Consider the following 27,495-nt stretch of genomic DNA (forward strand, 5'->3'; position numbering starts at 1 on the left):
TTTTTGTTTGTTTTGGGGGGGCCTTGGCTCCCTGAAGAGATGGCAGGTAACAGTTACCTGCAGAGCAGCTGTGATCATACCCATGTTTGCAGGTCTACCGCTGGGCCTATCTGGGGTTGTATAGGTGCATTCTGGGCTGCTCTTCTGTAGTGCGTCAGCAGGAGCTAGAGCACCCAAAGCACCGGATGTTAGGAGCCATTTGGAAAGGGATAGATAAGGCAGAAAATATCAAAATGACCTGATATAAATCCATGGTGCGCCCACACCTTGAATACAGCATGCAGTCCTGGTCATTGCATCTCAGAAAAGATATATAGGAATGGGAAAAGATACAGAGAAGGGCAACAAAACTGCTGAGGGGTCTGGAACGGCTTCCATATGAGGAGAGAGTAATAAGACTGGGACTTTACAGCTTGGAAAAGAGACGACTAAGGAGGGATATGACAGAGGTCTTTAAAATTGTGACTGGTGTGGAGAAAGTAAATAAGGAAATGTTATTTACTCCTTCCCATAACAGAAGAACGAGGGGTCACACAATGAAATTAATAGGCAGCAGGTTTAAAGCAAAAAAAATGAAGTTCTACTTCACACAACGCACAGTCAACCTGAGGAACTCTTTGCCAGAGGATGTTGTGAAGACCAAGACTGTAACGGGGTTCAGACAAGAACTAGACAAGTTCAGGGAGGGTAAGTCCATCAGTTAGCCAGGATGGGCAGGGATGCAACCCTATGCTCTGTAGCCTCTGACAGTCAGAGGCTACAGAGTGGACGACGGGATGGATCGCTCCAAATTGCCCTGTTCTGTTCATTCCCTTCTGGCCACTGTCAGAAGACCGGATACTGGCCTAGATGGACCATCGGTCTGACTCAGTGTAGCTGTTCTGTTCACAGGGGCTAGTGAACTCTGGCATATCCTCCTCCTTCAAGCCTGCTCATTGTAGAAGAGCCGAAACCAAACCCCAGGCATCACGAGGGGGTTCCCTATCTATGCTGCATAGGCAACAGTGTACTAACTTGGCTCTTGCACCACAGCTGTGTGCTAGCCTGGGTCTCCAGGGAAGGAGAAACACGGTTAGCTGCCTGTTGCTGGGTGTTCACCTTGGGGGCTAACACAGGCCACGTCCTACTGGATCACAAGCTAAACAGCAGTCAGCAGTGTCACTGTTGCGAACATCATTCTGGGAAACACAGGGCCATCGACCTGATGAGATGTTCTAGCTCAGGGGTTCTCAAACTGGGGGTCGGGACCCCTCAGGGCATCGGGAGGTAATTACATGGGGGGTTGTGAGCTGTCAGCCTCCACCACAAACCCTGCTTTGCCTTCAGCATTTATAATGGTGTTAAATATATGAAAAAGTGTTTTTAATTTATAAGGGGGGGCTGCACTCAGAGGCTTGCTATGTGAAAGAGGTCACCAGTACAAAAGTTTGAGAATCACTGTTCTAGCTTCACCCCCAAACAGTTAAAAGGCAAGAGATATCTCACCCTGCTCTGAGCTTCACTTACTCCAAACTGGCTCTGCTTAAAAATTCCTCTGCTTGAAGACAGGAGGAGGGCAGGGACCTGCTTTCCCTCTGCCCCATGCAGGTAGTGTAGACCACCAGAAGCTGGTACAGAAACACCATCCTGAATGCTGTTAGTTTCAGCAACAGAAGCCCCCTTTTGTCAGTCCAGCTGCATCTACGCTGGGTTTTGGCAGCAGAGCTAGGCTGGGCAGAGGGGTGTCGTTCACAGCTGTTCTGATATGTTTTACGTGTAGATGGATTCCTTCGGCACCAGCACTCTGATGAATTAATCCAGGGTGGAAAGAACATCTTAACACTTCCCCCTTTCCCACTTACTGATGATCGAACCGCTGTGGGAGGAGATCTGCATTCCCCATCTGACACTCAGGCCTAGAATCACCCTGACGCTCCAATGGCTGATGGCGGCTGGACACATTGACAACTGGGGCCAGTGGTGGCTGGGGAGGGGGCAGTGTGCCCCAGGCAATACTCTCAGGGGAGGGGGAAGGTATAAACATGGCATGGTACATCAGCCCCCCGGGGCACACAGATGCACATTGCAGGCCTGTACCCCTAGGGGCTGAATGGAGCCCATATGATATAAAATCATGAATGGTGTGGAGAAAGTGAATGAAGAAGTGTTTTATCCATTCACATAACACAAGCACCCGGGGTCACTCGATGAAATGAATAGGCAGCAGGTTTAAAACAAACATAAGGAAGTATTTCTTCACACTACACACAGTTAACCTGTGGAACTCATTGCCAGGGGGTGTTGTGAAGGCTAAAAGTATAATGGTTCAAAGAATAATTAGATAAGTTAGTGGAAGATAGGTCCATGACTGGCTATTAGCCAGTGTGGTCAGGGATGCAACTCTGGGTGTCCCTAAACCTCTGACTGCCAGAAGCTGGGACTGGACGACAGGGGCTGGGTCCCTCAATCGTTGCCCTGTTCTGGTCATTCCCTGTGAAGCACCTGGCATTGGCCACTGTCAGAGACAGGCTATTGGGCTAGATGGACCATTGATCTGACCCAGTATGGTCATTCTTACGAGCAGCTCCCTGGTGTGAGGCTGCTGGTGCAAACCCCTCCATCTTCTGGGGGGCAGGAGGACATGGCTTTCTCTCTGGAAAACTCTTGTCTGCGGAGCCTTTGCCCTGAGCAGGCGCCACGCTCGCTCGCTGATCTCTCTTTGTCCTGGGCCTGGGTTTCTCGGGGCAGCCCCACCCCTTCCTGGACAGCGAGGCTAGCAGCACCTCCTTGCTTGGAACCATCTGCCCCAACACGCCCTCTGCCTCCCCAGGGGCGTTGCCCTAAGCGGCGCCTCCTCCTAAGAAGTCTTTTTAGCTGGCTTTGTTCCAGCTGAGACGCTCACTCAATGGAAGGTCCCACATTTATCCACAGAGCAGGTGTGGCAAAGCCTCCCCCACCCTGCCCAGTGCAGGAGTGACCCCTCCCCAAGGGGCACTGAGTCTGGCCTCTGCTGCAAGGTGTGGGTTGGGAGGTGGCCTGCGGAGCCAGCTGGAGGTCACCCCTCACCCACAGCTGCCAGGTACGGCAAACAGCGTTGGACAAAAAATTCCCATGGCCATGGCACAATTGCTCACCCACCTCCTGGCCTTCCCACCGGCCTGTCATTTGTTTCCTCACTGGGGTCACCTGTTCGTTCGTGCTGGCAGAAGAGGCTGGCCTGGCAGCCCTTGCTGTGCCTACACTAGGCTTTCCCCCCAAACGGGCTCACTGTTGAAGCGACTCGCCGGGAGCCTTAGTGTAGACCAGGCTCTGGGCACGCGGCACTAAGGCCTCACGTGCTGCACCCTGCTCAGCGCAAGGCTAGTCAACATGCTGGGTACAATGGCCGTGGCAAGGCTACACGCACGCACCCACCCTGGGGGCTGAAACCTCCTGTGGCTGAGGCCAGAGAACCCAAAATTCTTCATTTAGCTGGCGACCAGTCAAGTGACGTCACAAGGCACCCAGAACATAAGGGTCTGTGTGCCATGACAGACAGCACAAGCTAGCGGGTCCCCAAGCCACTTTCTCCTTTCCCCCACGTGTGCTGTACCCCTCTAGTTTCCGGAGCTCCAGATAGCGACCAGAATTGGCTAGATCCATGAGGACTCACCCAGGGCTGGGTGAAAGGCCCCAAGGGGAGGTTTGAATTTATTGCAGGACTTCTGCAAGCAAGTTAGGAGAGCTTAGACTTTTTTCTGCACTTCCCCCCCATTCCCTCGCCTGTCAGCCTTCGCTGCTCCTGCTGTCTCTCCACCCTGTGTGCCTGGTAAGTCCTCCCTGTTACGAGAATGCTAGGTACCTCCTAGTCTGCCCTCAAACCCATTGCAAGCCTCTTTCTTTTCCCAAGGTGCATCCCTGCTAGCCACTCAGGGCAGGGCTTACATTCTTTGTTTGCACACCAGACAAAAGCATGAAGTTGCCATGTGCATTTTTCTGCCTTCCCATTTCCTCCCACCCCTTCGAGGAGCTGCCTCCAACGCTTCTGCTCTCCTTTCTCCCACGTGCCCTCGTCGGCCCCGTTCCAGCTCCTCTCCCCCGTGGCTCAGCAAACGCACTCTTGCCAGTGGAAGCTGTGCCGGCCATCAGCAGGGTTTGCTGGTCCGGCCCTACTGCAATAAGCGCTGTCAGCAAACCCTTCCCCGTGTAGACAAGGCCTACGGCAGGAACGTCCCCCTCCACTGCCAGGGACTTTTACCAACCCACCCAGAGCAGGACACGGGCTGGGAGGGGGCTCAGGGAAACCAGCGCCTGGCTCCACGTCCATGTGAGCAACATGGCGTAGGTGGGGCTGGAAGACACTGTCAGACCCCACCCCCTACCCCCCATTCCCATGCCCCTCCGAGCTTGTTTGATTGTCCCAGCCCCATAACTAGACTTTCCAGCCTCCCCAACCCCTAACCCACTGATAGTCTTTCATGTACATTAAAAAAATAACTGGTCTCAAAACACATCAGCCTTCAGGTAACGGTCTTTAATGTAGCATCTGCTATTTACCATTACATGTTAGTTACCAGGGTCAAGTCCCACTTCAGTTAAAGACACTTTCCGAAAGCAGCGTGGCCTGGAGGAGTGAGTGCGCGACGGTGCTGCTCGTGGCTCTGTCACTGACTCACTGCATGGTCTTTGCCAAGTCACTTTCCCTGCCTGTGAAGCAGGTAGGTCAGTCCTGACCCCCCGTCTTACAGGGGCGCTGGGAGGATTCATGAAGGACTGGCCCGTGCTTTGGACCAGTCTGGCGCTCTGTAAACGCCAGCTGCTATTATAGAGCGTATGGGCCTGTCATGTAATGTGTTGCTGTATTTCTGGGGAGGGAACAGCCTGTAAATTGCCTCCTCCCCACTGCCAGCCCGCTGGGCTGCTGCCTGTTTTCAGTCTTTCCCCTGCGGGGGCTGTCTCCGTCCCCTGCTTGTGGCGGGGTGAAGCCCTGGGGGGAGAGTGGCTCTTCTGATGGTTGTTCAGCGACTGCCTGTGCCGGAAGCTTTTGTTGCACTTGGTGCACTGGAAGGGCCTCTCCTGGGTGTGCAGTCGCTGGTGCTGCTCCAGGGTTGTCTTCTGGGTGAAGCTCTCCATGCATTCGATGCAGGGGTAGAGTCTCTCCCCCGCAGGGTTTGCCGGGGGAGCCGGGAAGCCATCCCCCCCCCTCCCCCATGGCTGCGGCCTCGGCCCCCCGTGGACGCGCTGGTGCTTCTGGAGATGGTGTTTCTGGGTGAAGCTCTTGCCGCACTGGGCGCAGGGGTAGGGCCGCTCGCCCGTGTGGATCCGGTAGTGCTTGTTGAGGTTGGACTTCTCGTTGAAGGTCTTCTCGCAGGCCGGGCACGGAAAGGGCCGCTCCCCCGTGTGCAGCCGCGTGTGATCCGCAAGGTGCCGCTTCTGCAGGAAGCTCTTTGGGCACGCGGGGCACTTGTACCGGCGTTCCCCCCCGTGCAGCCGCCGGTGCCGCGTGAGCGCCGGGTGGCAGCCGAAGCTCTTCCCGCAGGCGGGACAAATGAAGGGCCCGTTGCCCTCCCCCACGTGGGATCGCTGGTGTGTTAGAAGGCTCCTCTTCGGCCGAAAGCTTTGCCGACACTCGGCACAGACGTTAGCCCCCTGTCCGGCATGAGGCAGCTGGTGCTTCCGGAGGCTGGGCTGGAGGCAAGAGCTTTCCCCGCATTCAGCGCAGTTACAGGGTTTTCCTCCGGTCAGGATTCTCTGGGGCAGGGGAGGGAGCTGCTCGATTCTGACGCCTGGCCCATGGTCTGCAGGTGTAAATGGGCCTTGGTCTGCACGGGCTTCCTCCAGCGCCGCCCCTGGCTTGCATTCACACAGATTGCTCCCGTGTGCGGTGGGCTCTTCCAGGCCCTCTCCAGCTCCCTGCTGCCCTTCTGAGCTGCACAGACTCTCTGCTGGCTGGCCTTGGCTCTGGAAAGCCTCGTCGTCTGATCTTCCCAGTAATGTCGTCGTCAGCTCCAGGATTTCAGGCTTTTCCTCAACTTGCTGCTCCTCGGCTTTGATCACAATCCTGCCGGCTGCTGAAAGAAAGAGAGAATCCAGAGATTTATTCAGTTCATGCAACGGAGTCAGTACAGTAGCCTTGAGTCAGGAACGGAAACTCAGCTGGGATGCTCCTGGGAAGGGATCATGAGATTTGACCTAGTTTGGGGTTTTGAAACCATGGAGGGCACGGGGACGTGTAGGAGCGATCAAGGCTGCAAGAAAACTGCAGCCTCCCCTGTGTCAGGGCTGTTCTGCAGTTTTTTTATTCTTTTTTAGCACTAGAAATCCAGGAGCATCAACCATCGGGAAGGCAGCCTGCCTTCCCCACCCTGAACAAAGCTCTTCAGCTTAGCCGAGGCTTTACAAAGCCCTGCTTCGCCAAACAGCAGAGCAAAGAGGTTCACCACTCAGTGATGGCCCTATCCTGCGAGGTGCTATGGGGGCCCAAGGACCTTCCATGCAAAGCGCAGCTCTTCCCAGGCCTGGGCTCGTGCTGCCCCACACCAGCCAGTGAGCCAAGTGTCATCAGACACCGAGCTAGCAGGCCTACAATGCAGAGATGATGGAGAGTCATGTATTCTAGTCTCAGTGCAGATGAAAACGTGTGTTCGGGATAGACAGGGCAGACCGCCTTCCTGATTTTCTTTTCGGGTGCGGCTGAGGGACATAGTTAAGGTTGTTTGCCCATCTTAACTGAGTTTCCATAGAGGAAACCCAAGTGTTTGGGGTAAATGTAACTAACTCAAGCTCCTGGATTTCTGGTTTGTGTTTTATACCAATGTCCCTGAAAGACCATGGCCACACTCCAGGGGCACAGCTATGGCGCTGCATCTGCGCAGCTGTAGTGCTGCAGGGTGGGCCTTTCCCCCAGCGACGGAAAGGCTTTCCCATCGCTGTACTGAAGCCACCTCCCCAAGAGGCTGTAGCTACGTCGAGCAGAATTCTTCCGTTGACTTAGCCGTGTCTACATCTACCTAACTTTTAAGTGCGGCCCAGGCCCCAGTGCAAAGCACTTTGTGACACCTGCTGCAACTCCCCCACACCGGGGCATGCAGGGATTTTGCTCCCCTTTGCCTGAGCCATGACATGTGGCTCCCCCACACGCTCCATCTGGGCCAGCGGAGCGGGACTGGAAATGGCCTTGCCCGGGCAGAGGAGGGGGGGGCAGGCAGCTCGGTCACTGTTCACGGAGTAGCTGCTACCAAGCAAATGAAATGGCTTTAAACCCGCCCCCTTCGTCACCGGAGGGACAGGCGCTGGCTGCTCGCACACCAATGGCTCTAGGAGGAATCGCACTGAGTGGAGAATGCACCCCCACTCCCACCGCAGTCAGTGGGAGCAGCTGAGGCACCCGGTGTTGATACCAGAGCCCTGTCCACGGGAATGTTCCTGCTGGTCCCCCAGCAGCGCTCACCCTGGGGGAGCCGCATTGCAAAGAGCAGGATGCAGCTTTCCAGTGCATGTGTCCTGAGCCTGCAAACCCTGACTCACAGGTGACTTCCTACTGGGCCAGGGACCTGCAGTTCACACTGACAGGATGTGGCCCGTTGACTTCAAGGGAACGCTCATGGAAGTAATACATAGGCAAGGGTTTGCAGGACTGGGCCCACAGTCATCGCAACTAAATGGGCAGCTCCTGCAAGTTCCTGAACACCATCAGCTCTCGCTGGCTTCGCTGTGTTAGCTGCGTGCCTGGAACATGGGGCGTTTTCCGGACGTGCGGGCAGGTGAACTACCCTGGTATCCCCAGCTAGGGAGAGCGGAAGATTGCACAGCTTCCGGTCTCCTTCTCAGTGGCAGGGAGGTGCCTTGCTGCCACCAAGGCTCCTCAGTGCGCTGGTGAACGGTGCCCGAGCAACAGTCTTGGAGCCTACAGTCCGCGCTTTGTCCACAAAGCAGGCACAGCGCGACAGCCGTGCCAACTTCCCTCGCCTCGCAAGGGGGAACGGAGCTGTCTCCATGGCCTGTCTAGTCCGTGGCCGATTAGAATGGGCCCTCTGTCCACCACTACAGGAGATCATTCCCACGGGTCGTAGGGATAGTCATGCAATGGAAAGAATTAAAGAGAGCTTAGTTTGGTTAAGAAAACAATGTCTGCTTTATGGTTTGGGGCTAGTAAGGGAAAGGCCCCCATCAGCAAATAAAAGATGTCGTGAGAATATTAAGAAGTACTTGCAGTGTGGGCAGGGTGTATGGGTCAAAAAGTAACTAATAAAATAAAGAGCTGCCGTGACAAGACAAACTGTTTAAAAAGCAACAAGCCCAAACCCTCCCACTGTTCTGCGGGCAGCAGGAAGGAGGGGAAGAGACCCGGGAAAAGGCCTGGGGAAGAAAGGAGGGGGTAGGTTGTATGCTTTGTTTGGTGAAGGGGATAAAGGGAGTTATGAATGTGAGGGTGTCACGGATCCACAGGTCTGGGGGTCTAGAGCAGTCCCTGGGAGGACCCCTTGTGTCAGCCCCCCCTCAGGGTCTCACTCTCTCACTAAGGTAAGCCCCTCGGCTTCCCCGCCTCATGGGACCACACCTCAGAGCCTTCGGCCCCCCTGCTTCCACCGTGAGCTCCCCTCAGCGAGTCCGCCTGGCTTGGATACATGGGGAAGCCCTACACACCCTAAGGGAGCAATGCACCCCCACCTTGTTTAAACTGGAGCAATGCAGCCAGCGCTGTAAAAGCAGAGGGGTTTTATTAGACGTCTGGACCACAGCGTAGGAAGTTCGGAGTTCTCAAAGCCGTACGGCACAGTCTGCCTGGTCAGTCCTGAGCCCTCTCTGGCCCCCAGTCCAGAAGTGTCCTGCTACCAGCAGCCCAAGGGCCCCTCCTCCATCCTTTGCTCTTCTTCCTGGGCAAACGGTGTCACCCGGCCTCCCCCGCAGGCCTTTTGTTCCCCTGCTGGTCACAATCTGCTGGCTTCCTGCAGAGGGTGGGCCTGGTTGTTAGTTGCTAGTTACCAAATCGCCGGGCCATTGTCTGGGCCCAAGCCCCAGACAGCCAGGCATCAGTCCCACCGGGATCTCTGGGTCTTCTACAAGGGTCACCTTTCCCCACCACCTAGTTACCCACGCACCACAGAAGGGAAACTGAGGCACACACACTATTCAGACAAAATATTATGAAAAATTCCCACTTTGTCACAAAGGACTCATTGTCAGCCCCTACCTAATCATACTGTGCATGCCAGGATATGAGAGTTTTCCCTGGGTCTGGCCTGTTTGTAAATATATTGACCACATGCTTGTGAATACTTTGTCACTGTATTGGGTGTAGTGACCACTTATCCTTGAGGCTGTTAGGCATATTGAGAACCATTGTATAAAATACTCTTTGGCCTGAATAAAGGGATTTATGGTTAAATTAGTATTTGGTGGTCTCTCATATTAATTTTAAATATTGTTAATAATTCCAAGAGCAAGCAAGATCATCCCCGGACAGTACCTGGCTTCTATCTCCCCTTCCGCTCCATGGCTCCTTGTGGAACCCTTCCCCATCTGGAGCCAAGCCTGCAAACTGCTCCACTACCAAGCCACGGTCCAGCTGGCACCCATCCCTTCTCCTCTCATCAATGTGTCTGGCTGTTGTACCAACAAGGAGTCCCTCGGTGCTCTCCATTCTCCTGCCACTACAGGACACAGCCTGCCCTCCATGACTGTAACTCAGGGCCTGCGTCCCCACAGCCTTGCACCCTCTGCTCTCATTTCCACTGGCCCAGGGGGAGAGGCTGCAGCAAGCTGATCCGGAAGCGTTCTGCACGCACTTTGTACGGGGGAAAAGACTGCAGAGGGTGCAAGGCAGTGGAGAACTACACCTGCTGGGTTCTCCCAGCACCGAGAGTTAAATTCCTGAGCTGTTTCTGAGCCGGTAACAGCTGCGATATTTCTACCGTCAAACCAGAACGGCTGAGCGACCAGTCCTGTTCTGCTTTGGAACAGAGGGGCCCAGGTTTGATGCCCTGCTGCAGGCCCAGGGACCCGTCCCTGAGGAGGAGCTCGTCCTGCTGTGACTCTTGGCAGGTAACCGGGAGATGCTCATACCGGGAGCTTTTCCCACACTCGGTGCATGCACGCGGTTGCTCTCCACTGTGCGTGAACTTGTGCCTCAATGACTTTGGAGCAGCCAAGTGGCGGGGAGCAGGGAGGACTGGTCACAAGGGATGGCGCTTTACTCCTGTGACCTGGTCCCAGGTCAGTACCGGCCAAACATCATTATCATCAGCCGTTGTTGGAGCCCGTTGGTCAGACCGTCCAGTTACCAACAGGCAGAGCATAAGAGCCAGACCCCCACTGGAGTCTCCGCAGTTAGGAACGGCCCATCCACCGCAGAACAGAAGGGCCTGGTGGGGATGGTGGCATGGTCACTACACGTGCCAGGCCTGCTCTGGGGATGGAGACCGTCACTGTCCAGCCGTGCTTAACCTGGCATCTTCCACAAGCACCAAATCCCCTGCCCAGGGGATAGTCAGAGGTGTGGAGGGCTCACGGCGCTCAGGGCAAACTGGGGAGAGCTGGGGCACTGGGCGCTTTGGCTGAGCCCCCAGTACAGGGCTGGGTGGGCCATGGTGGCACGGGAGTCAGGTGCACGAGCTGAGAGCTCCCCCGTGCCCGGGGATTCTCAGCTGGCCCAACCTAGCTGCTTTCTGGCCCCTTTGTGCCGCCCGAACACAGGGGTGCGCAAAGGGACCCGAATGCACCAGCCCAGCTGGCTCGTGGTGTATGACCAAGGATGTTCCCACAGCGAGTGACGCTCCTGCCTGGATTCTCAGTGTCCCTGTTTAACCTTCCCTGTGCTCAGGAGCGGTGCGGCTGCTCCTCCCAGCGGGTGCTGGACCTGTCAGTGCTCTGACCCGACACGTTCCCCACCACGGAGCTGTGGGAAGCCCTGTCCCTGCACAGATGGTTTCTCTGCAGGGCTCGGGTGGGCAGCCACAGCCCAGCTGGCGCAAACCCTCCCCGGGACTCTATTCCTGGAGGGTCTCTGCCTCGCCTGGCACGGGTGGGATGTAACACGTGTCACGTGGGCACAGCTGGGGGTTGGGTTGCCAAGCCCAGCTCAGGGGCCGGTGCAGCCCGAGAGGCCCTGGCTCCCCGCTGCCAGCCCCGCGGTGGTCTCGGCAGGCTCATGCAGGAGACGAGTCCTCTGGTGCTGTGCCAGGCTGTCCTGGCGGGCAAAGCCCCGTCCACACTGAGTGCCCTTGGAGGGACCCGCTGGTGCTTGGCCAGGAGGCACAGGTGGGCGAAGCTCCTCGCACCAGTGGGGCCAGCCCCCCATGGCGGGCGCCCACTGGTGCTGCGTGTGCCCCTCGGCGACAAAGCCCTGCCCACAGGCAGTGCAACGGACTCGTGCTCTCAGAGGTGGGTCTTCTGGTGAGCCAGGAGCGCGTCCCGCCGGCTGAAGGCCTTGCCGCAGGCGGGGCAGGAGAAGGGCTGCTCGGCCGGGTGCGGCCCGGGGGGGAAGAGCAGGGGCCGCTTCTTGCGGAAGCGCTTCCGGCACTCGGCGCAGGTGAAGGGCAGCTTGCCCGGGGGCATGTGCTGGTCCTGGAGGCAGCACTGAACCCGGCCGACGCTCTCGCCGCACTCCCTGCACTTGGCGGGCGTCTCTGCCACCTGGCTCCTCTTGGGGCTCAGAAGCGACGGCTTCTGCCCCAAGCACTTCCCACGCTCGGGCCACGGGCCGGGCCGCTCGCCCCCCACGGCTCTCTGCTGGCCCCCGGCCACTCTGAGCTCCCCAGTGCCCCTCTTGCCCTGAGCCGACTTCCCTAGGACTCTTCTCTGCCGAGCCGCAGGGCCCTCCCCGGGGCTCTGGACCCTGGTCCCTTTGGACGTTGTGCAAACCGCCCCAGGGGGACCTGGGCCCTCGCCCCCCTCCTCGGCACGAGGCTCCTCTGCAAGTTGGAGCGGGATCTCGTCACCTGCCAGGGCAGAAGAAAGCAGCCGTTATTCACGTCACCTGCCGGGGAGGGAGGGAATTCTGCGATTCAGGGGCTCCAGCTTTGGAGTCAAGTCCCAGGAAGTTGGCCGTGGGGAGTGAGCGGGGACACTCATCAAGGTGCTGGTTTACCGGACCGGGCTCCGCCTCGCTTCGGGGTTGATAAATCCTTTGTTCCCCCTAGAGAAGGGCAGAGGGGAAGTTTTCCCCGTCTCCCTGAGGTGCTGGGGTTGGCCCTGGGCCTTGAGATCACCAAGGATGAGGCTGCTTTCAGCGACTCTGGGCTTGCACGGCAGCCTTACGTGGCCCGCTGGGAATTCCCCAGGTGGAGTGACGCTGGAATGGCCAGGCCTATGCCACCCCCCTCCCTCCGGCAGAGGGGCCGTGCTGGAGGGGATGGGAGGGGCCTGATGATCCCGGTGGCCCGTTTGCAGTCGCAATGCGCTGGAAGTTGGATCTGACCAGCTCCTGTCGGCACTCACTGGTTCCGAGCGGTTTCTCTCCAACACGCACCTGCGCTGGGCTCTGCAGGGAGCCCCCTTTGCTCCAAAGCTGGCTGAGTCCCCACACACGGCTCCGGCTCCGGTTTAACCCAGGGGGAAAGGCCAGGGGCTGGAGCAGGAGATTCTGTTCACAGGGAAGAGCAGGCTGGGAATTAGCAGACGGGTTCTAACCATCAGGGGACAGACGTCCCGGAGGGGGCTCCCGACAGAAGCGGAGGCAAGAAAAAGGGGTTTGAAGGTGAAGCTTGTAGGTTTCTGAATGAGTCGGGTTAGTCTATCCAGGGTTAGATGCACTTGACTACAGAGAATCTGGTTTTGCAGGCTCCGTACAGGGCAGGCACTTCCCAGCTGTGGGAAGGCGCGACAGGAGGGTTGAAGCAGCCGTGCCTGCACCAGGGTACACTCTGCGGGAAATATTAAACCGGAACCGGAGCTGATGAAGTCGGAAGGAAAATTCCTTGTCCAACTGCTCCAGCATTTTTTAGCCAAAGCCAGAGAAAGGACAACTCCACACTGCCTAATCCCTGGCCGTTAGAGAAGACAACGGCAGGTGATCGGACATCACTTGTTTGTGAAAGGGTATAAAGAGGTGAGCTTTGTTCATTAGCATGTCTGCCTGTCCACGCGGGAGCCAGCCAGCGTGGGTTTGAGCACCCCTGGGCCGACTCCTTTTTGTGCGTATCCTTGATCAACATCTGTACAGGCTTGTTTATTATATAAACAAACTTCCAGCAACGAGTTCCATGCTGGGGTGGCCGGCGATAGCAGGGACTGGACTCCAGGTCCCAGGGGTCCCTTCCACTCCTGTGGGATTACGTTCCAGTTTGGTTTCTACTCCCACTTAAACCCTGAGTTAGGGGTTTAAAGCCAGCACTGGCTTTTTGCTGGAGGAGAGAAGACACCTCTTTTTAATGGATACAAAAGGTGTTTGTGAGGATCAAGAGGCAGCAGAAAACGAGGGGCTAAGACCAGTGGTCAGACTGTCCAAAGAGGGAAAGGAGGAGAGGCTCAGTGATGGGACTGGGTGGTGGCAGGGCCAGGAGGGGGTGCGAGCGGCTGGCTTGCAGCCTGTAAACTAACAACATGTCAGAAGTTGAGACCAGATGAGCAGAAATTGTAAAACGGTCCGGCTGGATTCCCCGCTCGTCCCCTCACGCCCTGTGCCCAGTGGTCTTGGCTGCTACTCACCAGGGCTGGGGCCTGCAGGGGTTCTGCTTTCTCCAGAGACCGGCCGATCCTGCGCACACGGCTCCTCTTCTCGTTTAACCCAGGACACGGCATCTGGGGGGACAATCTGAAACTCTGTTCAGGGCAAAAGGGATTACACCACGTTCCCCCGCTCTTGGCTGGATCCAAACACCAAGCTCAGGCCCGACCACCTTCGCTTTGGACCCCTCCTCCGCCCAAAGACAAGTTTGGGCGGCTCCAAAGGAGGGGATTTGCTGAACGGCCAGAACACTAAGGGACACCCCCGCCCCGCTGGGCTTAACGAACGCAGAGCACGGATGCTAACGGCCAGACGGGTCAGGCTCCCACGCTGGAGGCAAGGGAGTGAGACAGCATCCTGTGCACGCAGGGCAGGTCCCGTCCCAGCTCCTGAGCAGAGGGGCTGCTCCCTGCCAGCACCCGCAGGGCACTGTCAGCCCCACACGGGGCGAGGTGGAGGCAGGCTGTGTGCTATTGAAAGGCAGGGGGATAAGCCAGCAGAAGTCGGGTACAGCAATGCAGACGTCGGTTACAGTCTGCCTAGAGGGTGAAGAAACGGCTGCTGGTCCCTGGAGATGGCTGGGCGCAGAGGTAAGAGCTCCGGGGTGATTACTGCGCTCAGCAGCTCCGAGATGGTGAAATCCATTACTCACCCGAGTAGGGGCTTCCACTGATTTCATTTTCCCCAGAGTCCCCTTGGCCCCCGCAGCCTGGATCCTCCTCCTCCTCCTGGTTAATCCACAATGAAATGTCTGATGCAGAAACGGGGGGTTCTGTTCACAGGAAAGAGAAAGGCTCAGATTTTCAGAGGAGCCTAGGGGAGTTGGGCACCCAGTTCCCATGCACTGTAGGTGGGAGCCCGAAGTCGCTAGACTGTTTACCAAATCCCAGCCAAGGATATTAAGGGTACGTTGACTTTCGAGCTGGACGTGTAGCTGTGGTGGTGGGAGGGGCTGGCTGCCCCAAGTACGTCCGTAATGGCTCAGATGAGATCGTACGTGGGGCGGCCTGTCCCTCCCGCTGCGCACCCCCACGGCTACACTTCTATTGTCAGCCTGCTCATTTGAGCAGAACTCCCGCGGGTACAGCTCCTTGGCTGGCACTTCCCCCTTCCAGCCTGAACGCAGACACACGCTGCGTGTTTCTCCTCCCCGCTGAGAGCTGGGCCAAGGAGCTTCAAACCCATCCCTGCCCAGCATCGGTTTTCAGAGGGGGCTGCTCTGAACAGACACTAGTGCAGCTCCGGTGGGAGGGGAAATGGAGGGCTGCAGGTGGGGTCGATGCCAGAATGGTCAGGAAGGGGGCAGGGGGCCGAGGTGGGATGAGGGGAGGGCTGCAGATGGCACTTGCTAGGGACAAGGACAACAGAAATCCACCTATGGGGAAGAGCTGCACGTCCTGAGAGCTTGCGAGAATTTCAGCTTCCCTTCGTTCTAGTGGTTCCCCCGGGGGCTGGACGAGCCTGTCCCGTCTCAGAGCCCGTTCAGGACACGGGACGTTCTGCAGCACGCAGGCTGCCAGGGTTACATTGTGTAACTGCCCCTGGGTTGTTCCGGGCTTTGGGTTCTCAAAGGAGCCCTTTTCCCACTTGCTCCTTCCAGAGAGGTCTTCTCTCTTCTCCCGGCCCTGCCTAACCTGGGGGCACCAGCCAGGGGAAGTCCGGTGTCACAGGGTGTCTGAACACAGTTGGTCAAACCAGGGGGGAGGAAGCGGAATCAAGATCCAGATCTGGATTTGTGGCTTCATCCCATCGCTGCTCTTACCCACTGGCTGGGATTAGATTAAAAAAGCAAAGAACAGGAGTAACACACAAACAGGACGCTCAACCCCTTGGTGCAATCTCAGGGATTCGGAGGAAGCAACATCCATTTCGCCCTAATTCCCCCAAATGTTTTCCTGTCCCTGGCACAAGTGTCAGAAAAGTGCCCACTGAAACAGAGGGAATGAAAGAGCTCGTGAAGCTCTCACTGGACCGAGCCATTTGACGTCACTCCTTGTGCACGTTCGCCAGGCAGTCACACCTCCAGCTCTGGCAATGCCACGGCAGTAAGTGGAACGGGACCCCTGGGAACCCAGCTGAAGCGAGAGACCTCAGGGCTCATTTCTGAGCTGTTTCAGGGTACCTGGGCTGGGGTCTGCAGGGATCTCGCTCTCCTCTGAACGTCCCTGATCCCCGACACACGGCTCCTCCCCTCGTTCAATCCGGGATAGAAGGTCAGGTTTGGAGATGGCGTAGTCTGCAGATGGAGAGAGACGCTCCGGGGTTTGATTCACACAGTAGGATACTCATTCCGGATCATTATCAATGGTTTGAAATACCCAACCCCCGAGTGCTGGGGGCGACAGGATGTGAAGAGAAGCTGCACCGGGGAGGGCGCTGTTCCTCTGATGGGTGGGGCTCTCTGATTCCTCCTAAGGGAAGGGGCTGCCATGGGCACAGGAAGTATTAATCCACGTGCCTATTTATTAAGCACCAAGAAGCCGCGCAGGGAGCCACCTGCAGAGGGGCAGACGGGTTAATTTGGACACTATTTATTCTACAATACAACGGCGCCAGGGAGCCTGGGGACGCCGGGGCTGTTCTCTGACACACAAAGTACAGTTATGTCCTGACATTTCAGGTGCAGGATCTTAGCCAAGGAAAACTTGGGGCGAACTGGGCAGTGCATCTGGGGTATTGAATTTGCTGTCCACTGCCAACCCCCTGGATTATTCCTTTCCTTCCTACTAATTACATGATGTGTATTAGGGATGCAAATATTGGTTAAAAAGGTGAACCGGTTAAACGATTACAGTTATTTTGTTTATCTGGTTAACCGAGGTAGCTGGATGGGCCTGGCATGGCGGGGCCTGGGGCCAGTCCGGCCGGGGTCCGGCGTGGCTGGGGCCAGGGGTCCGGCCAGCCGGCTAGGCATGGTGCAGCCAGGGCCGTTCCTGCCCCTGCCGTCCCGACACGACATGCGGCCGCTGGGGTTAACGGTTAACTGGGCGGAGGTGGCAGGAGACGGCTCAGAGGCCTGGGACAAGGGCGGCGAAGGTCGGGGCTACGGCAGCAGGGCTCATGGGAGCCCCGGCGCTGGCCAGTCTGAACTCGCAGCACCGCTGGTCTCGGCGCTACCCCAGGCGTGTTCCAGCCGGCTAATGAACCCGGCTCCCGCGCCTGGCGGCCCTGCCCACGCTCGCTGCCATGCACTGGTCCCTGAGCAGGGGTCTCTCTCAGCTGGACTTGCTGGGCAGAGCTCACAGTGAGAAACAGGCGTCTCAGTCTTGGGGGCACTGAGGCCGTGTGGCCCCCCTTGTGGAAGAGTGGGACACCCTGGGGGTCTGGCGCACTGAGCGGGTCCTTCCGGGGGCCGGTTAAAGGCCAGGGTATAGCACAGATCTTGTGGATCTGTGACACCATTTGCATCTGTTGCAATGCAGCTGGCAACTCAGAACCCACTGGGCAAAGGGGAGTGGCACCTGCACACACCAGCAGTGAATTTGGTGCAATATCTGGAGTTGGAACTGGCTGGTCCATACAATTAGTGACAGGCCACAGAATCTCTCTCCTAGGTGACTGGCTCAAATCCAGCTCAGGTCAGTGGGGAACACAAGCCATTGCCCTCTGGCGGCTGGTTGGGAAGTACCTGTGTAATGCGACTTGGGGTCTCCATGCAGCCCAGTCACAGAACCCACCTTCTCAGTTAGAACGAGTAACTGGCCGCTCAAGCAGAGAGATCCCAGGAGTGAGGAACATGGGTGGAGCGGCGAGGCCTCCAGTGCTTCCAGCTACACCAGGGCACCTTTCGGCAGCACTGTGTCCACTTGGGTCAGCAAACGTTTCCCTGAGGGCTGACACAACTGCTGCGGTCAGCACGGGGATTAGAGACCAATGCAACAGAGCCAGAGTCTCTGTGCGTGTGCAGTCAACACACCCCTTCTCTCGAGAGCATTGCCGGGGGGGATTCGGAACAACACTGGGGCCACGTCTACACGTAACACGCTGGAGCTGCAGCTGCGTCACTCTACTGCGGCCGTGTAGTCCCTCAGTACCACGACGGGAGGGGTTCTCCCATCACCGCACTTAGTCCAACTCTCCGAGAGGCGGTAGCTACATGGAGGGAAGAATTCTTCCATCCTCCTAGTGTCGTCTACACCAGGGGACAGGTCAGCGTAGCTATGGCTCTCCGGGGTATGGATTTTTCACACCCCTAAAAGACATATTTCAGAGTAGCAGCCGTGTTAGTCTGTATTTGCAAAAAGAAAGAGACATAGTTATGCCAATGCACGTTTTAAGTGTAGACCAGCTCTGTGTCAGGCCTGGTCTACACTAGAAAACTAGGTCAGGTTAACTACATCGGTCAGGGTGTGAAAAATCCACCCCCCGAGCGGTGTAGTGAAGCCGACCTAAGTCCACATGTAGACAGCTCTAGGTCTTCTGTCGACCCAGTGACCACCCCTCAGGGAGGCGGATTACGTACGCTGGCAGGAGAATTCCTCCCGTCGGCACAGGTAGTGTCTACGCGGAAGTGGCACAATGGCACAGCTGTGCTGCTGAAGTGTTTTAAGGGTAGACGAGCCCTTAATCCAAGACCCGCACTACAAGGATTTTACCTACCGATCCACCAGGAATGAAAGGAATTGGAGAGTAAACTTGAGCTGGAGCCAACTCTACCTTCAGCGATCTCACGGCTTCTCGTAATCGAGCGAAGAAAAAAGAATTACCCAGGGAGATCAGGGCCTCATAATTCCCTTTCATCACGTTCTTGTAAAGCTCCTTCTGCCATTCCTCTAAGCTCCCCCACTCCTGCTCGTTGAAATAGACGGAGATGTCGTCGAATGTCACCGGCACCTGGAATCACAAGCATTGCACACTCAGTACATCCTGCGTCAATCCCACCTGTCGTATGAATCAGGAGAGATGGGGAGGAGCAATGTCGCCTGACTGTTATTGGGAAAATGACTAGAAATGGGTTTCAGGTAAAAACACCCCAGACATCACAGCTAGAGCTGCAGGAGGCTATGCTGCCCTACCCCTGCACCAGCAGAGCTGGAAAGGAAAATCTGGATTTGGTCAGGTGGAGGGGTAGGACAGAGACTGCTTCCCCCTCGCCATCCATGCAACACGTGGATCCCATCCTCCAACTGCCAGGCTGCACAGCTCAAATGGAGCAGGCTGCTAGGGGGCTCCACATTACCCACATACCCCTTGCACAGGGATTTCCCCACTCCTGGGCTGTGCAGGGCTCTGGGAAGACGCCATCGTGGAGGCAGCTGCCTCTCATGCTTTGTGTGTGGAAGTGGGCAGGGACATGGAGAAGGTCCTCTCTGCATGCTGATCCAAGGGAACACGCTGGCTGTAAGATTAGATAGATATGGAAAGGGTTAAATGAGCTTGGCTAAAGAAAATGTGTTTTGTAGTTTAAGTAAAATAAAGGGGCTTTCGTGGCCATGAACAGGCTTTGGAAAGAATAAGTTTAGAAGTTAGAAAGAACGTGGCATGTAGGCAAGACCAATTCTGGGGAGGATGCTGAGCTTAGAAGGTGGCTAATGAGATGAAAAAGGAGATTTTTGGAAGAGGGGCCTCTGAATGATAAGCAATGCTTACACACTGGTTCTAACACAAAAAGAGAAGGTATTTTGTCATGGGATAAACGAGCAGTAACCTTTAACGCCCCAGTACTATCTTACAACATGGGCCTGCGGAAGAAGAGAAAAGGCCAGTGCAGGTAGCTTTAAGATCCATACATTTAAGACAATTAGAACGACAGAGGCCCCACTGCCATATCTTGCGGAAAGGTGCCCCATACTGGTACTTAGCTAAAGTTAGAAATTGGCGATGACATCACTTGTCTGTTAGAGTATAAAGGGGTGAGCTCTTCAGGGGTTCGTTACCACTGTCTGCCTGCCCAAGGTGGAGCCAGCCAGCAATGGTTTGAGCAGGCCCCGGGCTGGGTATTTTTTGTGAATATTCTGGTCAACTGCTTCTGAATGCGTGTCACTGGATCCGGGTAGCAACTGCTTATAGCTTAGCATTTTAGACACGGGTGAAAGCAACTGCATAAATACCATTTGGCCTTTGGCTTGAATAAAGGAATTTATGGTTAAATTACTATCTGGTGGTATATCCTCCAGAAATAATGCAATCAAGCAATTTCCGGCACTGGCCCCAGCGATTAACTGAGCCAGGAGGTCCCTGTGGAGTGATTCTGTTCAGGTTTTGCCTACAGAATTTGTTCTCAGAGGCTGCAAATATGGAGCAACATTTGAACCTAAGCAAAGTACCTATATGGCCCCTGTCACCATTGTATCTCCACACTTCACAGTCGGATGTGTGTAGCCTCACAATAGGCCTGTGAGGCAGGCCAGTGCTGTTATGCCCATCGTACAGATGGGGAACTGAGGCACACACAGGCTAAGTGACTTGCCCCAGGACACATAAGAAGCCTGGGACTGAGCCCAGGTCTCCTGAGTCCCAGCTCAGTGCCCGATGCCCGCGGCCGTCCTTCCTCCCCTGCAGACATTTGAACCCTGTACTCTGATACGGAGCCTGAGCGCTGATAGCTGTGTGCTGACACCACGGAGTTGCAGTGGGGAGGGAATGGGCCCAGCGCAGCCACGGTGTTCCTAACCAGTGTGATTTTAGGCACCGTCACACAGGTTGGCAGCCAGATCACATCACTCCCTTCATCCAAACCATTTTAGGCCAGTGAATAAGGAACAGCCAACACAGCGTCAGAGCAGCATGTCAACACAATTCGCCTGGGCGCTATTGTAGCACGTTTCTGTAACTTGGTTAGAACATACTCTGGGGTCCTTCCAGAAGAGAGACGAGGAATCACGCTCCAGCGCGCAGCCCTGACTGGGGAAATCTTGCTGCGGAGATGGAATGTCAACGGGAAAAGAAATCTTTCAATAGACTGACCTGGGAAAGAGGCCACGAGTTTCAAAAGTGGATGTCAAAAGTTAAGCTCTTACATTCATCCTGTTATCCAAGAGGTGGCTGGGATATGGGTCACACATTTCTGAAACTGGGTGTGAACACATCTTTCCACTAGCATAACTATCAGGATAAATAAATCACTGCTGCCCCCAAGCCCCAACCTAAGACAAAAGGGGTTGTGAACCCACCCAGGAGTTTTGGACCGAGTGGGGGGAGAAGTCTGTTTGGGTCAGGGCGTGCGTGTGTGTGAAGGGAGAGAGAACACGCAGAGATGAAGAGAGAGACCGAGGGAGAAAGCAAACCGAGCCACAGCCTCGTGTCTGACCCTGGAGAAAGCCAGAGAGTTCCTTTGGGTCTGGTGCTGCTACAGAGCCTGGAGGCTGTTGGCTAAGACACTGCTCCTTCTGCCTCCTGCGCTCAGAGACCATTTGTGCCTTCCTCGCAAATAAACAAGACTACGTCCAAGGAAACCCCAGCCTGACAGACTCCATCATCAATACCTACCTTCCAGCGGGAACATCCCCAGGGCCCTGCACTTTGACTAGCCACGCAGGTCACAAAGGGGCAATAAATAAATACCCCAATTTTCCAGAGTGCTGAGCACACGGCAACACCCGCGGACTCCAATGGGAGCGGCGGGACGCTCAGCACTTGGGAGAATCAGGCCACTTATTCATTGCCTAAATATGAAGGTAGGAACCCAGCTTTAGGCACTGACTCTTGAAAATCTCTGCCCATGATTTAGTTCTGCCCCTCGGCGCCAGCTGGGGTATCGTTACCTTGGGGACCTCCCCCCTAGTGCCTGGGGGGAGTCTCAGGATCCAGAAGTTCCTGTTCTTCAGCAGGTTCTCCATGTTCTCCAGCCTCCTCTGCAGCCGTCCATACCCCTGGATCAGAGTTCCTAGCGCAGCCCACTTACTCTCCAGCTGGCTTTCAAATTGCATCACCGTTTTCTCACAATCGACTAATTTCTTCTCAGCTGTTCCCATTCTCCTCTCCAGAGTCAGCAACCGCGTGGCATGGGAATCCACCGTCCTGTCCACAGCTTGGATTGCAGCTACTGCAGGCCACATGGAAAGCTTTGCCGGCTGCAGCTGGCTCTCCCTCTCGGAAGTCTGTCTGGGGTCAGAGCGGGACTGTAAAGCCATTGGGCGCTTTGACTCTGGGTCCCACTCTGGAGCCTGTTTGCAAGGACAGAAATGTAAGTGGAGCTGGGGGACTCGTTATTCCACAAACGAAACTCCACTTAAAAGGGACGGAGGCTGAGCAAGTGTGAGATGCCCCAGAGAGCCAGCCCTGAAAAGCCAGGAAAGGCCAACGGCCTCCTCTGAATCTGCCGTCCACACAGTGCACTTCCTCTAAGCGCCCAGCCCTGCGTCAGTGGACAGAATTCCCTCGTGGAGACGCACAGCACATTCCTCCCCCAGTACAACGCAAAACCCTTCCCCGCCACCTCCACCGATACTGTGACATGTGCACACAGGACCAGCAGGGAGGGGGTGTCCTGTCTCTATGGGGGACGCACAAGGTTGCCGTTAAGGACGTGCTAGGAATGGGGTGCACAAAGAGCATTTCCGGGTCACTGGCGGGAGCAGCAAGTTCCTTGGCACGATGCCGAGTCTCTCACTATCTGTGGAAAGCTGCAGTGTGGGGTACAGTGAAGGGGAGCCTCAGACACTGTCATTTCCTTGCTCCTTTTGATTTCCCTTGTGGGAGAGGGTCACACCTACCCAGCCAGACCCTGTTAGACAAAGGTTTGGTTTGTGGAATTTCCACAGGGTTTAATACATGAAGTGTAGGAGGCTTTTTGATGCGGGGGCTTGGAAAGGCAGAGCTGTCCTTCCCCCCATTTCTTGGTGAACATGTGGGGATATGGAGGGAGTGGGGATGTTGTGACCCCAGGGCACCTGGGTACATATGGGCCACAGAGATCCCCTGGGTCTGCATCTGCCTACTCGTCTGCCAAGAAACATCATGTAAGATCTCTAACGAAAGCCAGCTCCAGAAGGGTTGCCATAACCATTGCGAGATGTATGTACGGAAAATAGGTGAAGAGTTCTGTTTTATGCTAAAAACTCTGCTCTCTAGGGTGGTGAGTTAAGGCAAGTCACTGACAGGTGATCCACAAACTCCTGTCAAGCGGGGGGAAGAGACATTTATCTCACTCTGGCTGGTCACGTGCAAGTTAAGTACTGTACGACTCACAATGGACGGCCATTTACAGTTTGAGCAAAATGCTAGTCACTAGGTTGTGGAGGTTGCTGGACAAAACAAGAACAGCCGGGGTTCTCCTGTTTACAGTAAGACAATGAACTCTTGAGACTAGATCTGGGGTGCAGATAAACCCCCAGTTCTCCTTCTGTGTGAACAAACCACCAGCGGGTTTGATCTTGTGGGAAGGGGTCTCAGCCAAATCGGTTGAAAAGGCTGGGGAAAGGACGAGGGGGGTGGGGTGAGTCAGCTACTTGCAGGAGCCAGGGCCAGGCCTTGGGAGTCCTGTTTAGGGGCTAGGGAGCGTGTTCTGATTTTGTCTCATATGTAACCGTGTGTTTGGGGGGAGGGATAGCTCAGTGGTTTGAGCATTGGCCTGCTAAACCCAGGCTTGTGAGTTCAACCCTTGAGGGGGCCATTTGGGATCTGGGGCAAAAATTGGGGATTGGTCCTGCTTTGAGCAGGGGGTTGGACTAGATGACCTCCTGAGGTCCCTTCCAACCCTGATATTCTATGTTTCCAACATTCTTTCTGCCCCTCGCTTGAATCTCGGTTCTCTGATTATAAACTTCTCCTCCTTGTCGCTCTACGTCTACCGGAGCTGCGTGACGCAGAGCGGGGACCCTGAGCGGGCGTGTTCTGCTCCTTTGGGAGCAGCGAATCCGAGAGCTCTGTGCTCAGCGGCTCAGGGCTGGGTGCTCCAGCAGGACACTCCGAGGACTCGGCGGTTGGTGAGCTTGCAACCAATCGCTAACCTGTGCGGAGAGAGCGAGGCCTGTGGGGGCCTGGAGGGCAGCGCTTGGGCTGCCAGAGGCTGGTGGGTTCAGGGAGCTGATCCACAGCAGGCCCAGCTAAGGGTAGGTGCTCGCAAAGTGGCTCCCAACCCTGGGTACCCTGGGAAGTGTCACACATGTTTACAATGGGAGAGAAGGAGGCAGGAGGGTGAATGGAGCTGGGGGATCTAACTGGGTGGATGGGGAAGCCTAGGCCCCCCGACAGGGGTGGGGGAGTGTGGCAGGGCTCCTGGGCGCGCATGGGCTGGTACCGGTGGCAGCGAAGGCAGCTGGGCGGGCATGTGGAAGCCCTGGCCATGCCCACTGCCTGTTCTGCCCTGGGGCCCGGAATTGCTGTGGGCAGGCCTGGGGGAGCCTGACCGATCTAGCTGTTCTCTCCTTAACTCCAGCACAACTGGGCCGAACCCCAGGGGATCTGAAGCGGGGAGACCAGCCTATCGAGTGCTGCGCCTGCTCCTTGGCCCTGGCGGCTGCGGGTTTGGCTGCCCCTGACTGCAGCTCCCTGGCTGGGGTTCTGGCTGCCATCGCTCCGACCGTACAGCTCCTAGGGCCCGGGCTGCTGATCCCTGGGCACTGCCCCGAGTCCTTGTGGCCAGGGAGAGACGGCCAGAGCAGCGCTTCCCAACCTCTTTGGCCAGGATCCATTGGTAAAAGTTGATGGCCTGTCGCAGCCCAGTAAATCGGCCTGGGGGAGGGGTGCTGAGAACTGCCTCCGGAAGGGGGCTCAGGGCCTGTGGGTGGGTGCGCAGAGCCCACCCCACACTCACCCTGCAGCAGCAGCTCCAGTTCTGCAGGGCCAGCTGGGCTCAGCTCCCTGCTCCAGGTGCCGTGACCTCCAGAGTCGCAGTGCCACGCAGTGCCACGCTAAAGGGGCCAAATCTGTGCAAGTGGCCTTGTGACCTGGCGCATGGGTTGCCGCACCACTCACTCAGCTTCGGCTTGGCCGGCCCCCCATTGTCATGATGGAGGAGCAGCTGGGCCAAACCCGAGCGGCACTGTGCCCTGGATATCGCAGTGCCCAGAGCGGGGAGTCAAGCCCAGCCTGCCTCACGAGACTGGAGCTGCAGGAGCCGCCCCGTGGCCCTTTGAAACATTCTGGCGCTCCAACTTTGGGTCATGACCCACAGACTGAGAAACCCTGGGCTAGAGCATTGTCCGCTATCGCTCCAGCTCTGGCTTGTTTGGGGGGCTGCGCTCCAGGTCACTTCTCCCCGCTGGTCTCAGCTGTAGAGGACTTTCAGCCCCAAGCTCTGCCTCCACTCACCAGTGCTGGCAGGGAGCTGGGTCCCCTGGAGACGGAGAGACAGGGATGCTACGAAGCCGGTGTAAAGCTGTGACAGTCCCAGTTCCAGCTGCCTCTCCTGACTGAAACGGGCACTGTCAAGATTTCTACACCTAAGCATAAGAACGGCCATCGTGGGTCAGACTAATGGTCCATGTAGCCCAGTATCCTGTCTTCCGACAGCAGCCATAGCAGATGCTTCCGAGGGAATGAACAGAACATGGCCATTATCAATCGATCGATTCCTAATCTCCAGTCCCCGCTTCTGGCAGTGGGAGGTTTAGGGACACCCGGAGCATGGGGTTGTGTCCCTGACCATCCTGGCTAACAGCCGTTGATGGACCTGTCCTCCATGAATTTACCTAATTCTTTTTTGCGGATACAGACTAACACGGCTGCTACTCTGAAAACTAATTCTTACGCGAACCCTGTTATACTTTTCGCCTTCAAAACATTCCCTGGCAACAAGTTCCCCAGGTTGACTGTGTGTTGTGTGAAGAAATACTTCCTTAGGTTTGTTTTAAACCTGCTGCCTGTTAATTTCATCAGGTGACCCCTGGCTCTTGTATTATGAGAAGGAGTAAATAACATTCCCCTATTCGCTTTCTCCACACTGGTCCTGATTTTATAGACCTCTGTCATATCCCCCCTTATCTAAACTGGACAGCCCCAGTCTTCTTAATCTCCCCTCAAACAGAAGCTGTTCCATAACCCTGATCGTTTTTGTTGCCCTTCTCTGTTATCTTTCCCAATTCTAATGCATCTTATTGCTGCGGCCTGAAATCCAGCCCCACCCACCCAGCCCCACAGACAGGCACGGGGCTGTGTGGGGCAGGCACAGGGCTGTGTGGGGCAGCCACAGGTAATGCCCCTGACACAAAGAGCTTACAGCTAAGGGCTGGATCCTGGGAAGAGCTGAGCACCTTCTGGGAGAGGTGGAGGTTGTTCTGTGTTTCTCAGGAGATGCTCAGCATACCACCAGGTCTAGCATTAAGACACAGCACGATGACAAGTGGCAACAGGTGTTTGGAGTGGGGGTGAACAGGGAGGGGCAGGCAGGGAAGGGAAGACAAAGCAGATAACATTAACTGAAAACACTATCTGTGTGTATTGTGGTAATGGCTAAGAGCCCCCGTCAGGGCCCAGGACCCCTCTGTGCCAGGTGCCCTACAAACACCGAACAACGTGCTGTGGTTTGGGCATTTACCTTTCTCTGTGTGATGGTTGCTCTAGGACTGGGGCCCGAAGAAGCAGAGTCTACACCTTGCTCCCTAGCTCAGAAACGAGCAGGTTCACACCCCCTGCATTGCTCTCTGCCCTGCTGCCATTGCACGCACCCCCTTGCTAACAGCCTCCGGCAGCCGGCACCGGGACTGACACCCAGGGCGCAGGCTGCTCACCGGGCCTGTGTGTGGGGTGCCTGAACGGAGAGACCTTGCCCCGCTCTCCAGACGTGCCGGCCCCCGGCCCCACACCCAGGGGGGCACAGGGGGTCAGCGAAGGCCTCTGGCAATGCTGGGCTAGGGAACAGGGCGCTTCCCCCCCGCCCCAAAGGGCAATCAGACCCCAAAGCGCCAGGCCGGAGGGGCCGGTTTCCAACCCCTGCCCCGGGCAGCAGGACCCACCCCCGGGGAATTCAGAGCTCGGAGACGGGGCCAGGATCAGTTTCACTCCGCTCCCCGTTCACACGCCCCGGAGCAGGAGAAAGGGGCCGAGACCGCCCCGCCCGCGGGCAGCCCTGGCCGGGCGGGGGGAGCCCGGACCCGCCCCGGGGCTGAGCCCCAGCCGGCCGGGCAGCACCGCGCTCCCGGGGCCCGGGCCGGGAGAAGCTCCCGGGGCCCGAGGCTCCCCCGCCCGCCGGGCCCTTACCTGGGCAGCGGCCCGCTCGGCCATGGCCCCCCCGGGCGGGGCTGCTCCCGCGGGCCCGGCTCGGCCGAGCCCCGCTCCCGCTGCGGGCTGGGCAGAGTCCCGGCGCCGCCTCGCCACGGGCCGGCCCCGCTGCCGGGCGGAGCAGAGCGAGCGCGGCCCGCAGGGAGGGAGGGAGCCGCGGCCTGGCTGCCGGGAGGGGCCGGGAGCGGCGGGGCGGGGCCGGCGGGGAGCGGGGCGGCAGCGGCCCCTGGCGGCGGGGATCGCGGCGCCGGGCCGGGCAGGGGCCCCGGGGCGGAGCTGTCCAGCGGGGCCGCGGCTGAGCCCGGGGCCCGCCCGCGGGAAGGAGCCGGGTCACTGCCCGGCTCGGAGGCTCGGGCCCCGGCCGCTGTGGGGGACCCGCTCCCGGCCCGGCTGGCCCGCGGCTCCGGCCTCTGCTCCCGGCTGGGACGGGGGTGAGGGGAGGCCGCTGCGGGGCCGGACACTGGGGCTGGGGCGGGGCCCGGGGGAGGGGGGGATCGGGGCAGGAGCCGGGGCTGAGGACGGGGCAAGGGAAGCCCCAGGCGAGGGAGGGGCAAAGGGCTCTTGCCCAGCTGAAAGGACGCCCTGAGCTGCTCAAGGAGTCCTGCGTCAGGGACGAGTTTCACATGCCCCGTCCACACAGCAAAGGGTCGCTCACGGGGCCGGCGGTGACTCCAGCCCTTGGCCGGCGGAGATGTCTGCGCGAAGTCTCAAAGCCATTCCCAGCTTTGCCCTGTCAGCTGCTCTGCTTCCCTGGCCCGCACTCTGTCTTG

General features: G+C 57.2%; 1 protein-coding gene across 8 annotated transcripts; it reads right to left on the reverse strand.

Annotated features, from left to right (window-relative positions):
* Positions 1–4,512: 4,512 nt before the first annotated feature.
* LOC141983403 (zinc finger protein 746-like) lies at positions 4,513–26,775 on the reverse strand. 8 transcript variants are annotated; one of them, XR_012638362.1, is made up of 10 exons: positions 26,705–26,775; positions 21,328–21,729; positions 18,331–18,457; positions 15,747–15,860; positions 14,277–14,396; positions 13,606–13,698; positions 12,428–12,541; positions 9,428–11,897; positions 8,629–8,906; positions 5,906–6,026 (listed from the first exon to the last, which is right to left on the reverse strand). XR_012638362.1 is itself a non-coding variant. In XM_074946508.1 (9 exons), exons 1-9 carry the CDS (start codon positions 26,726–26,728, stop codon positions 4,801–4,803), a joined length of 2,373 nt encoding a protein of 790 aa, XP_074802609.1. In that variant the 5' UTR covers positions 26,729–26,775; the 3' UTR covers positions 4,513–4,800. The 8 variants fall into 8 exon arrangements, 4 of the variants coding, with proteins under 4 accessions (XP_074802609.1, XP_074802608.1, XP_074802611.1 ...); XR_012638361.1 differs by having other exon boundaries at positions 5,906–6,029; XM_074946508.1 differs by lacking the exon at positions 8,629–8,906 and having other exon boundaries at positions 4,513–6,026; positions 11,745–11,897.
* Positions 26,776–27,495: the final 720 nt, after the last annotated feature.

Source organism: Natator depressus, chromosome 2 (assembly GCF_965152275.1).
Source record: "Natator depressus isolate rNatDep1 chromosome 2, rNatDep2.hap1, whole genome shotgun sequence".
Taxonomy (NCBI): Eukaryota; Metazoa; Chordata; order Testudines; family Cheloniidae; genus Natator; species Natator depressus.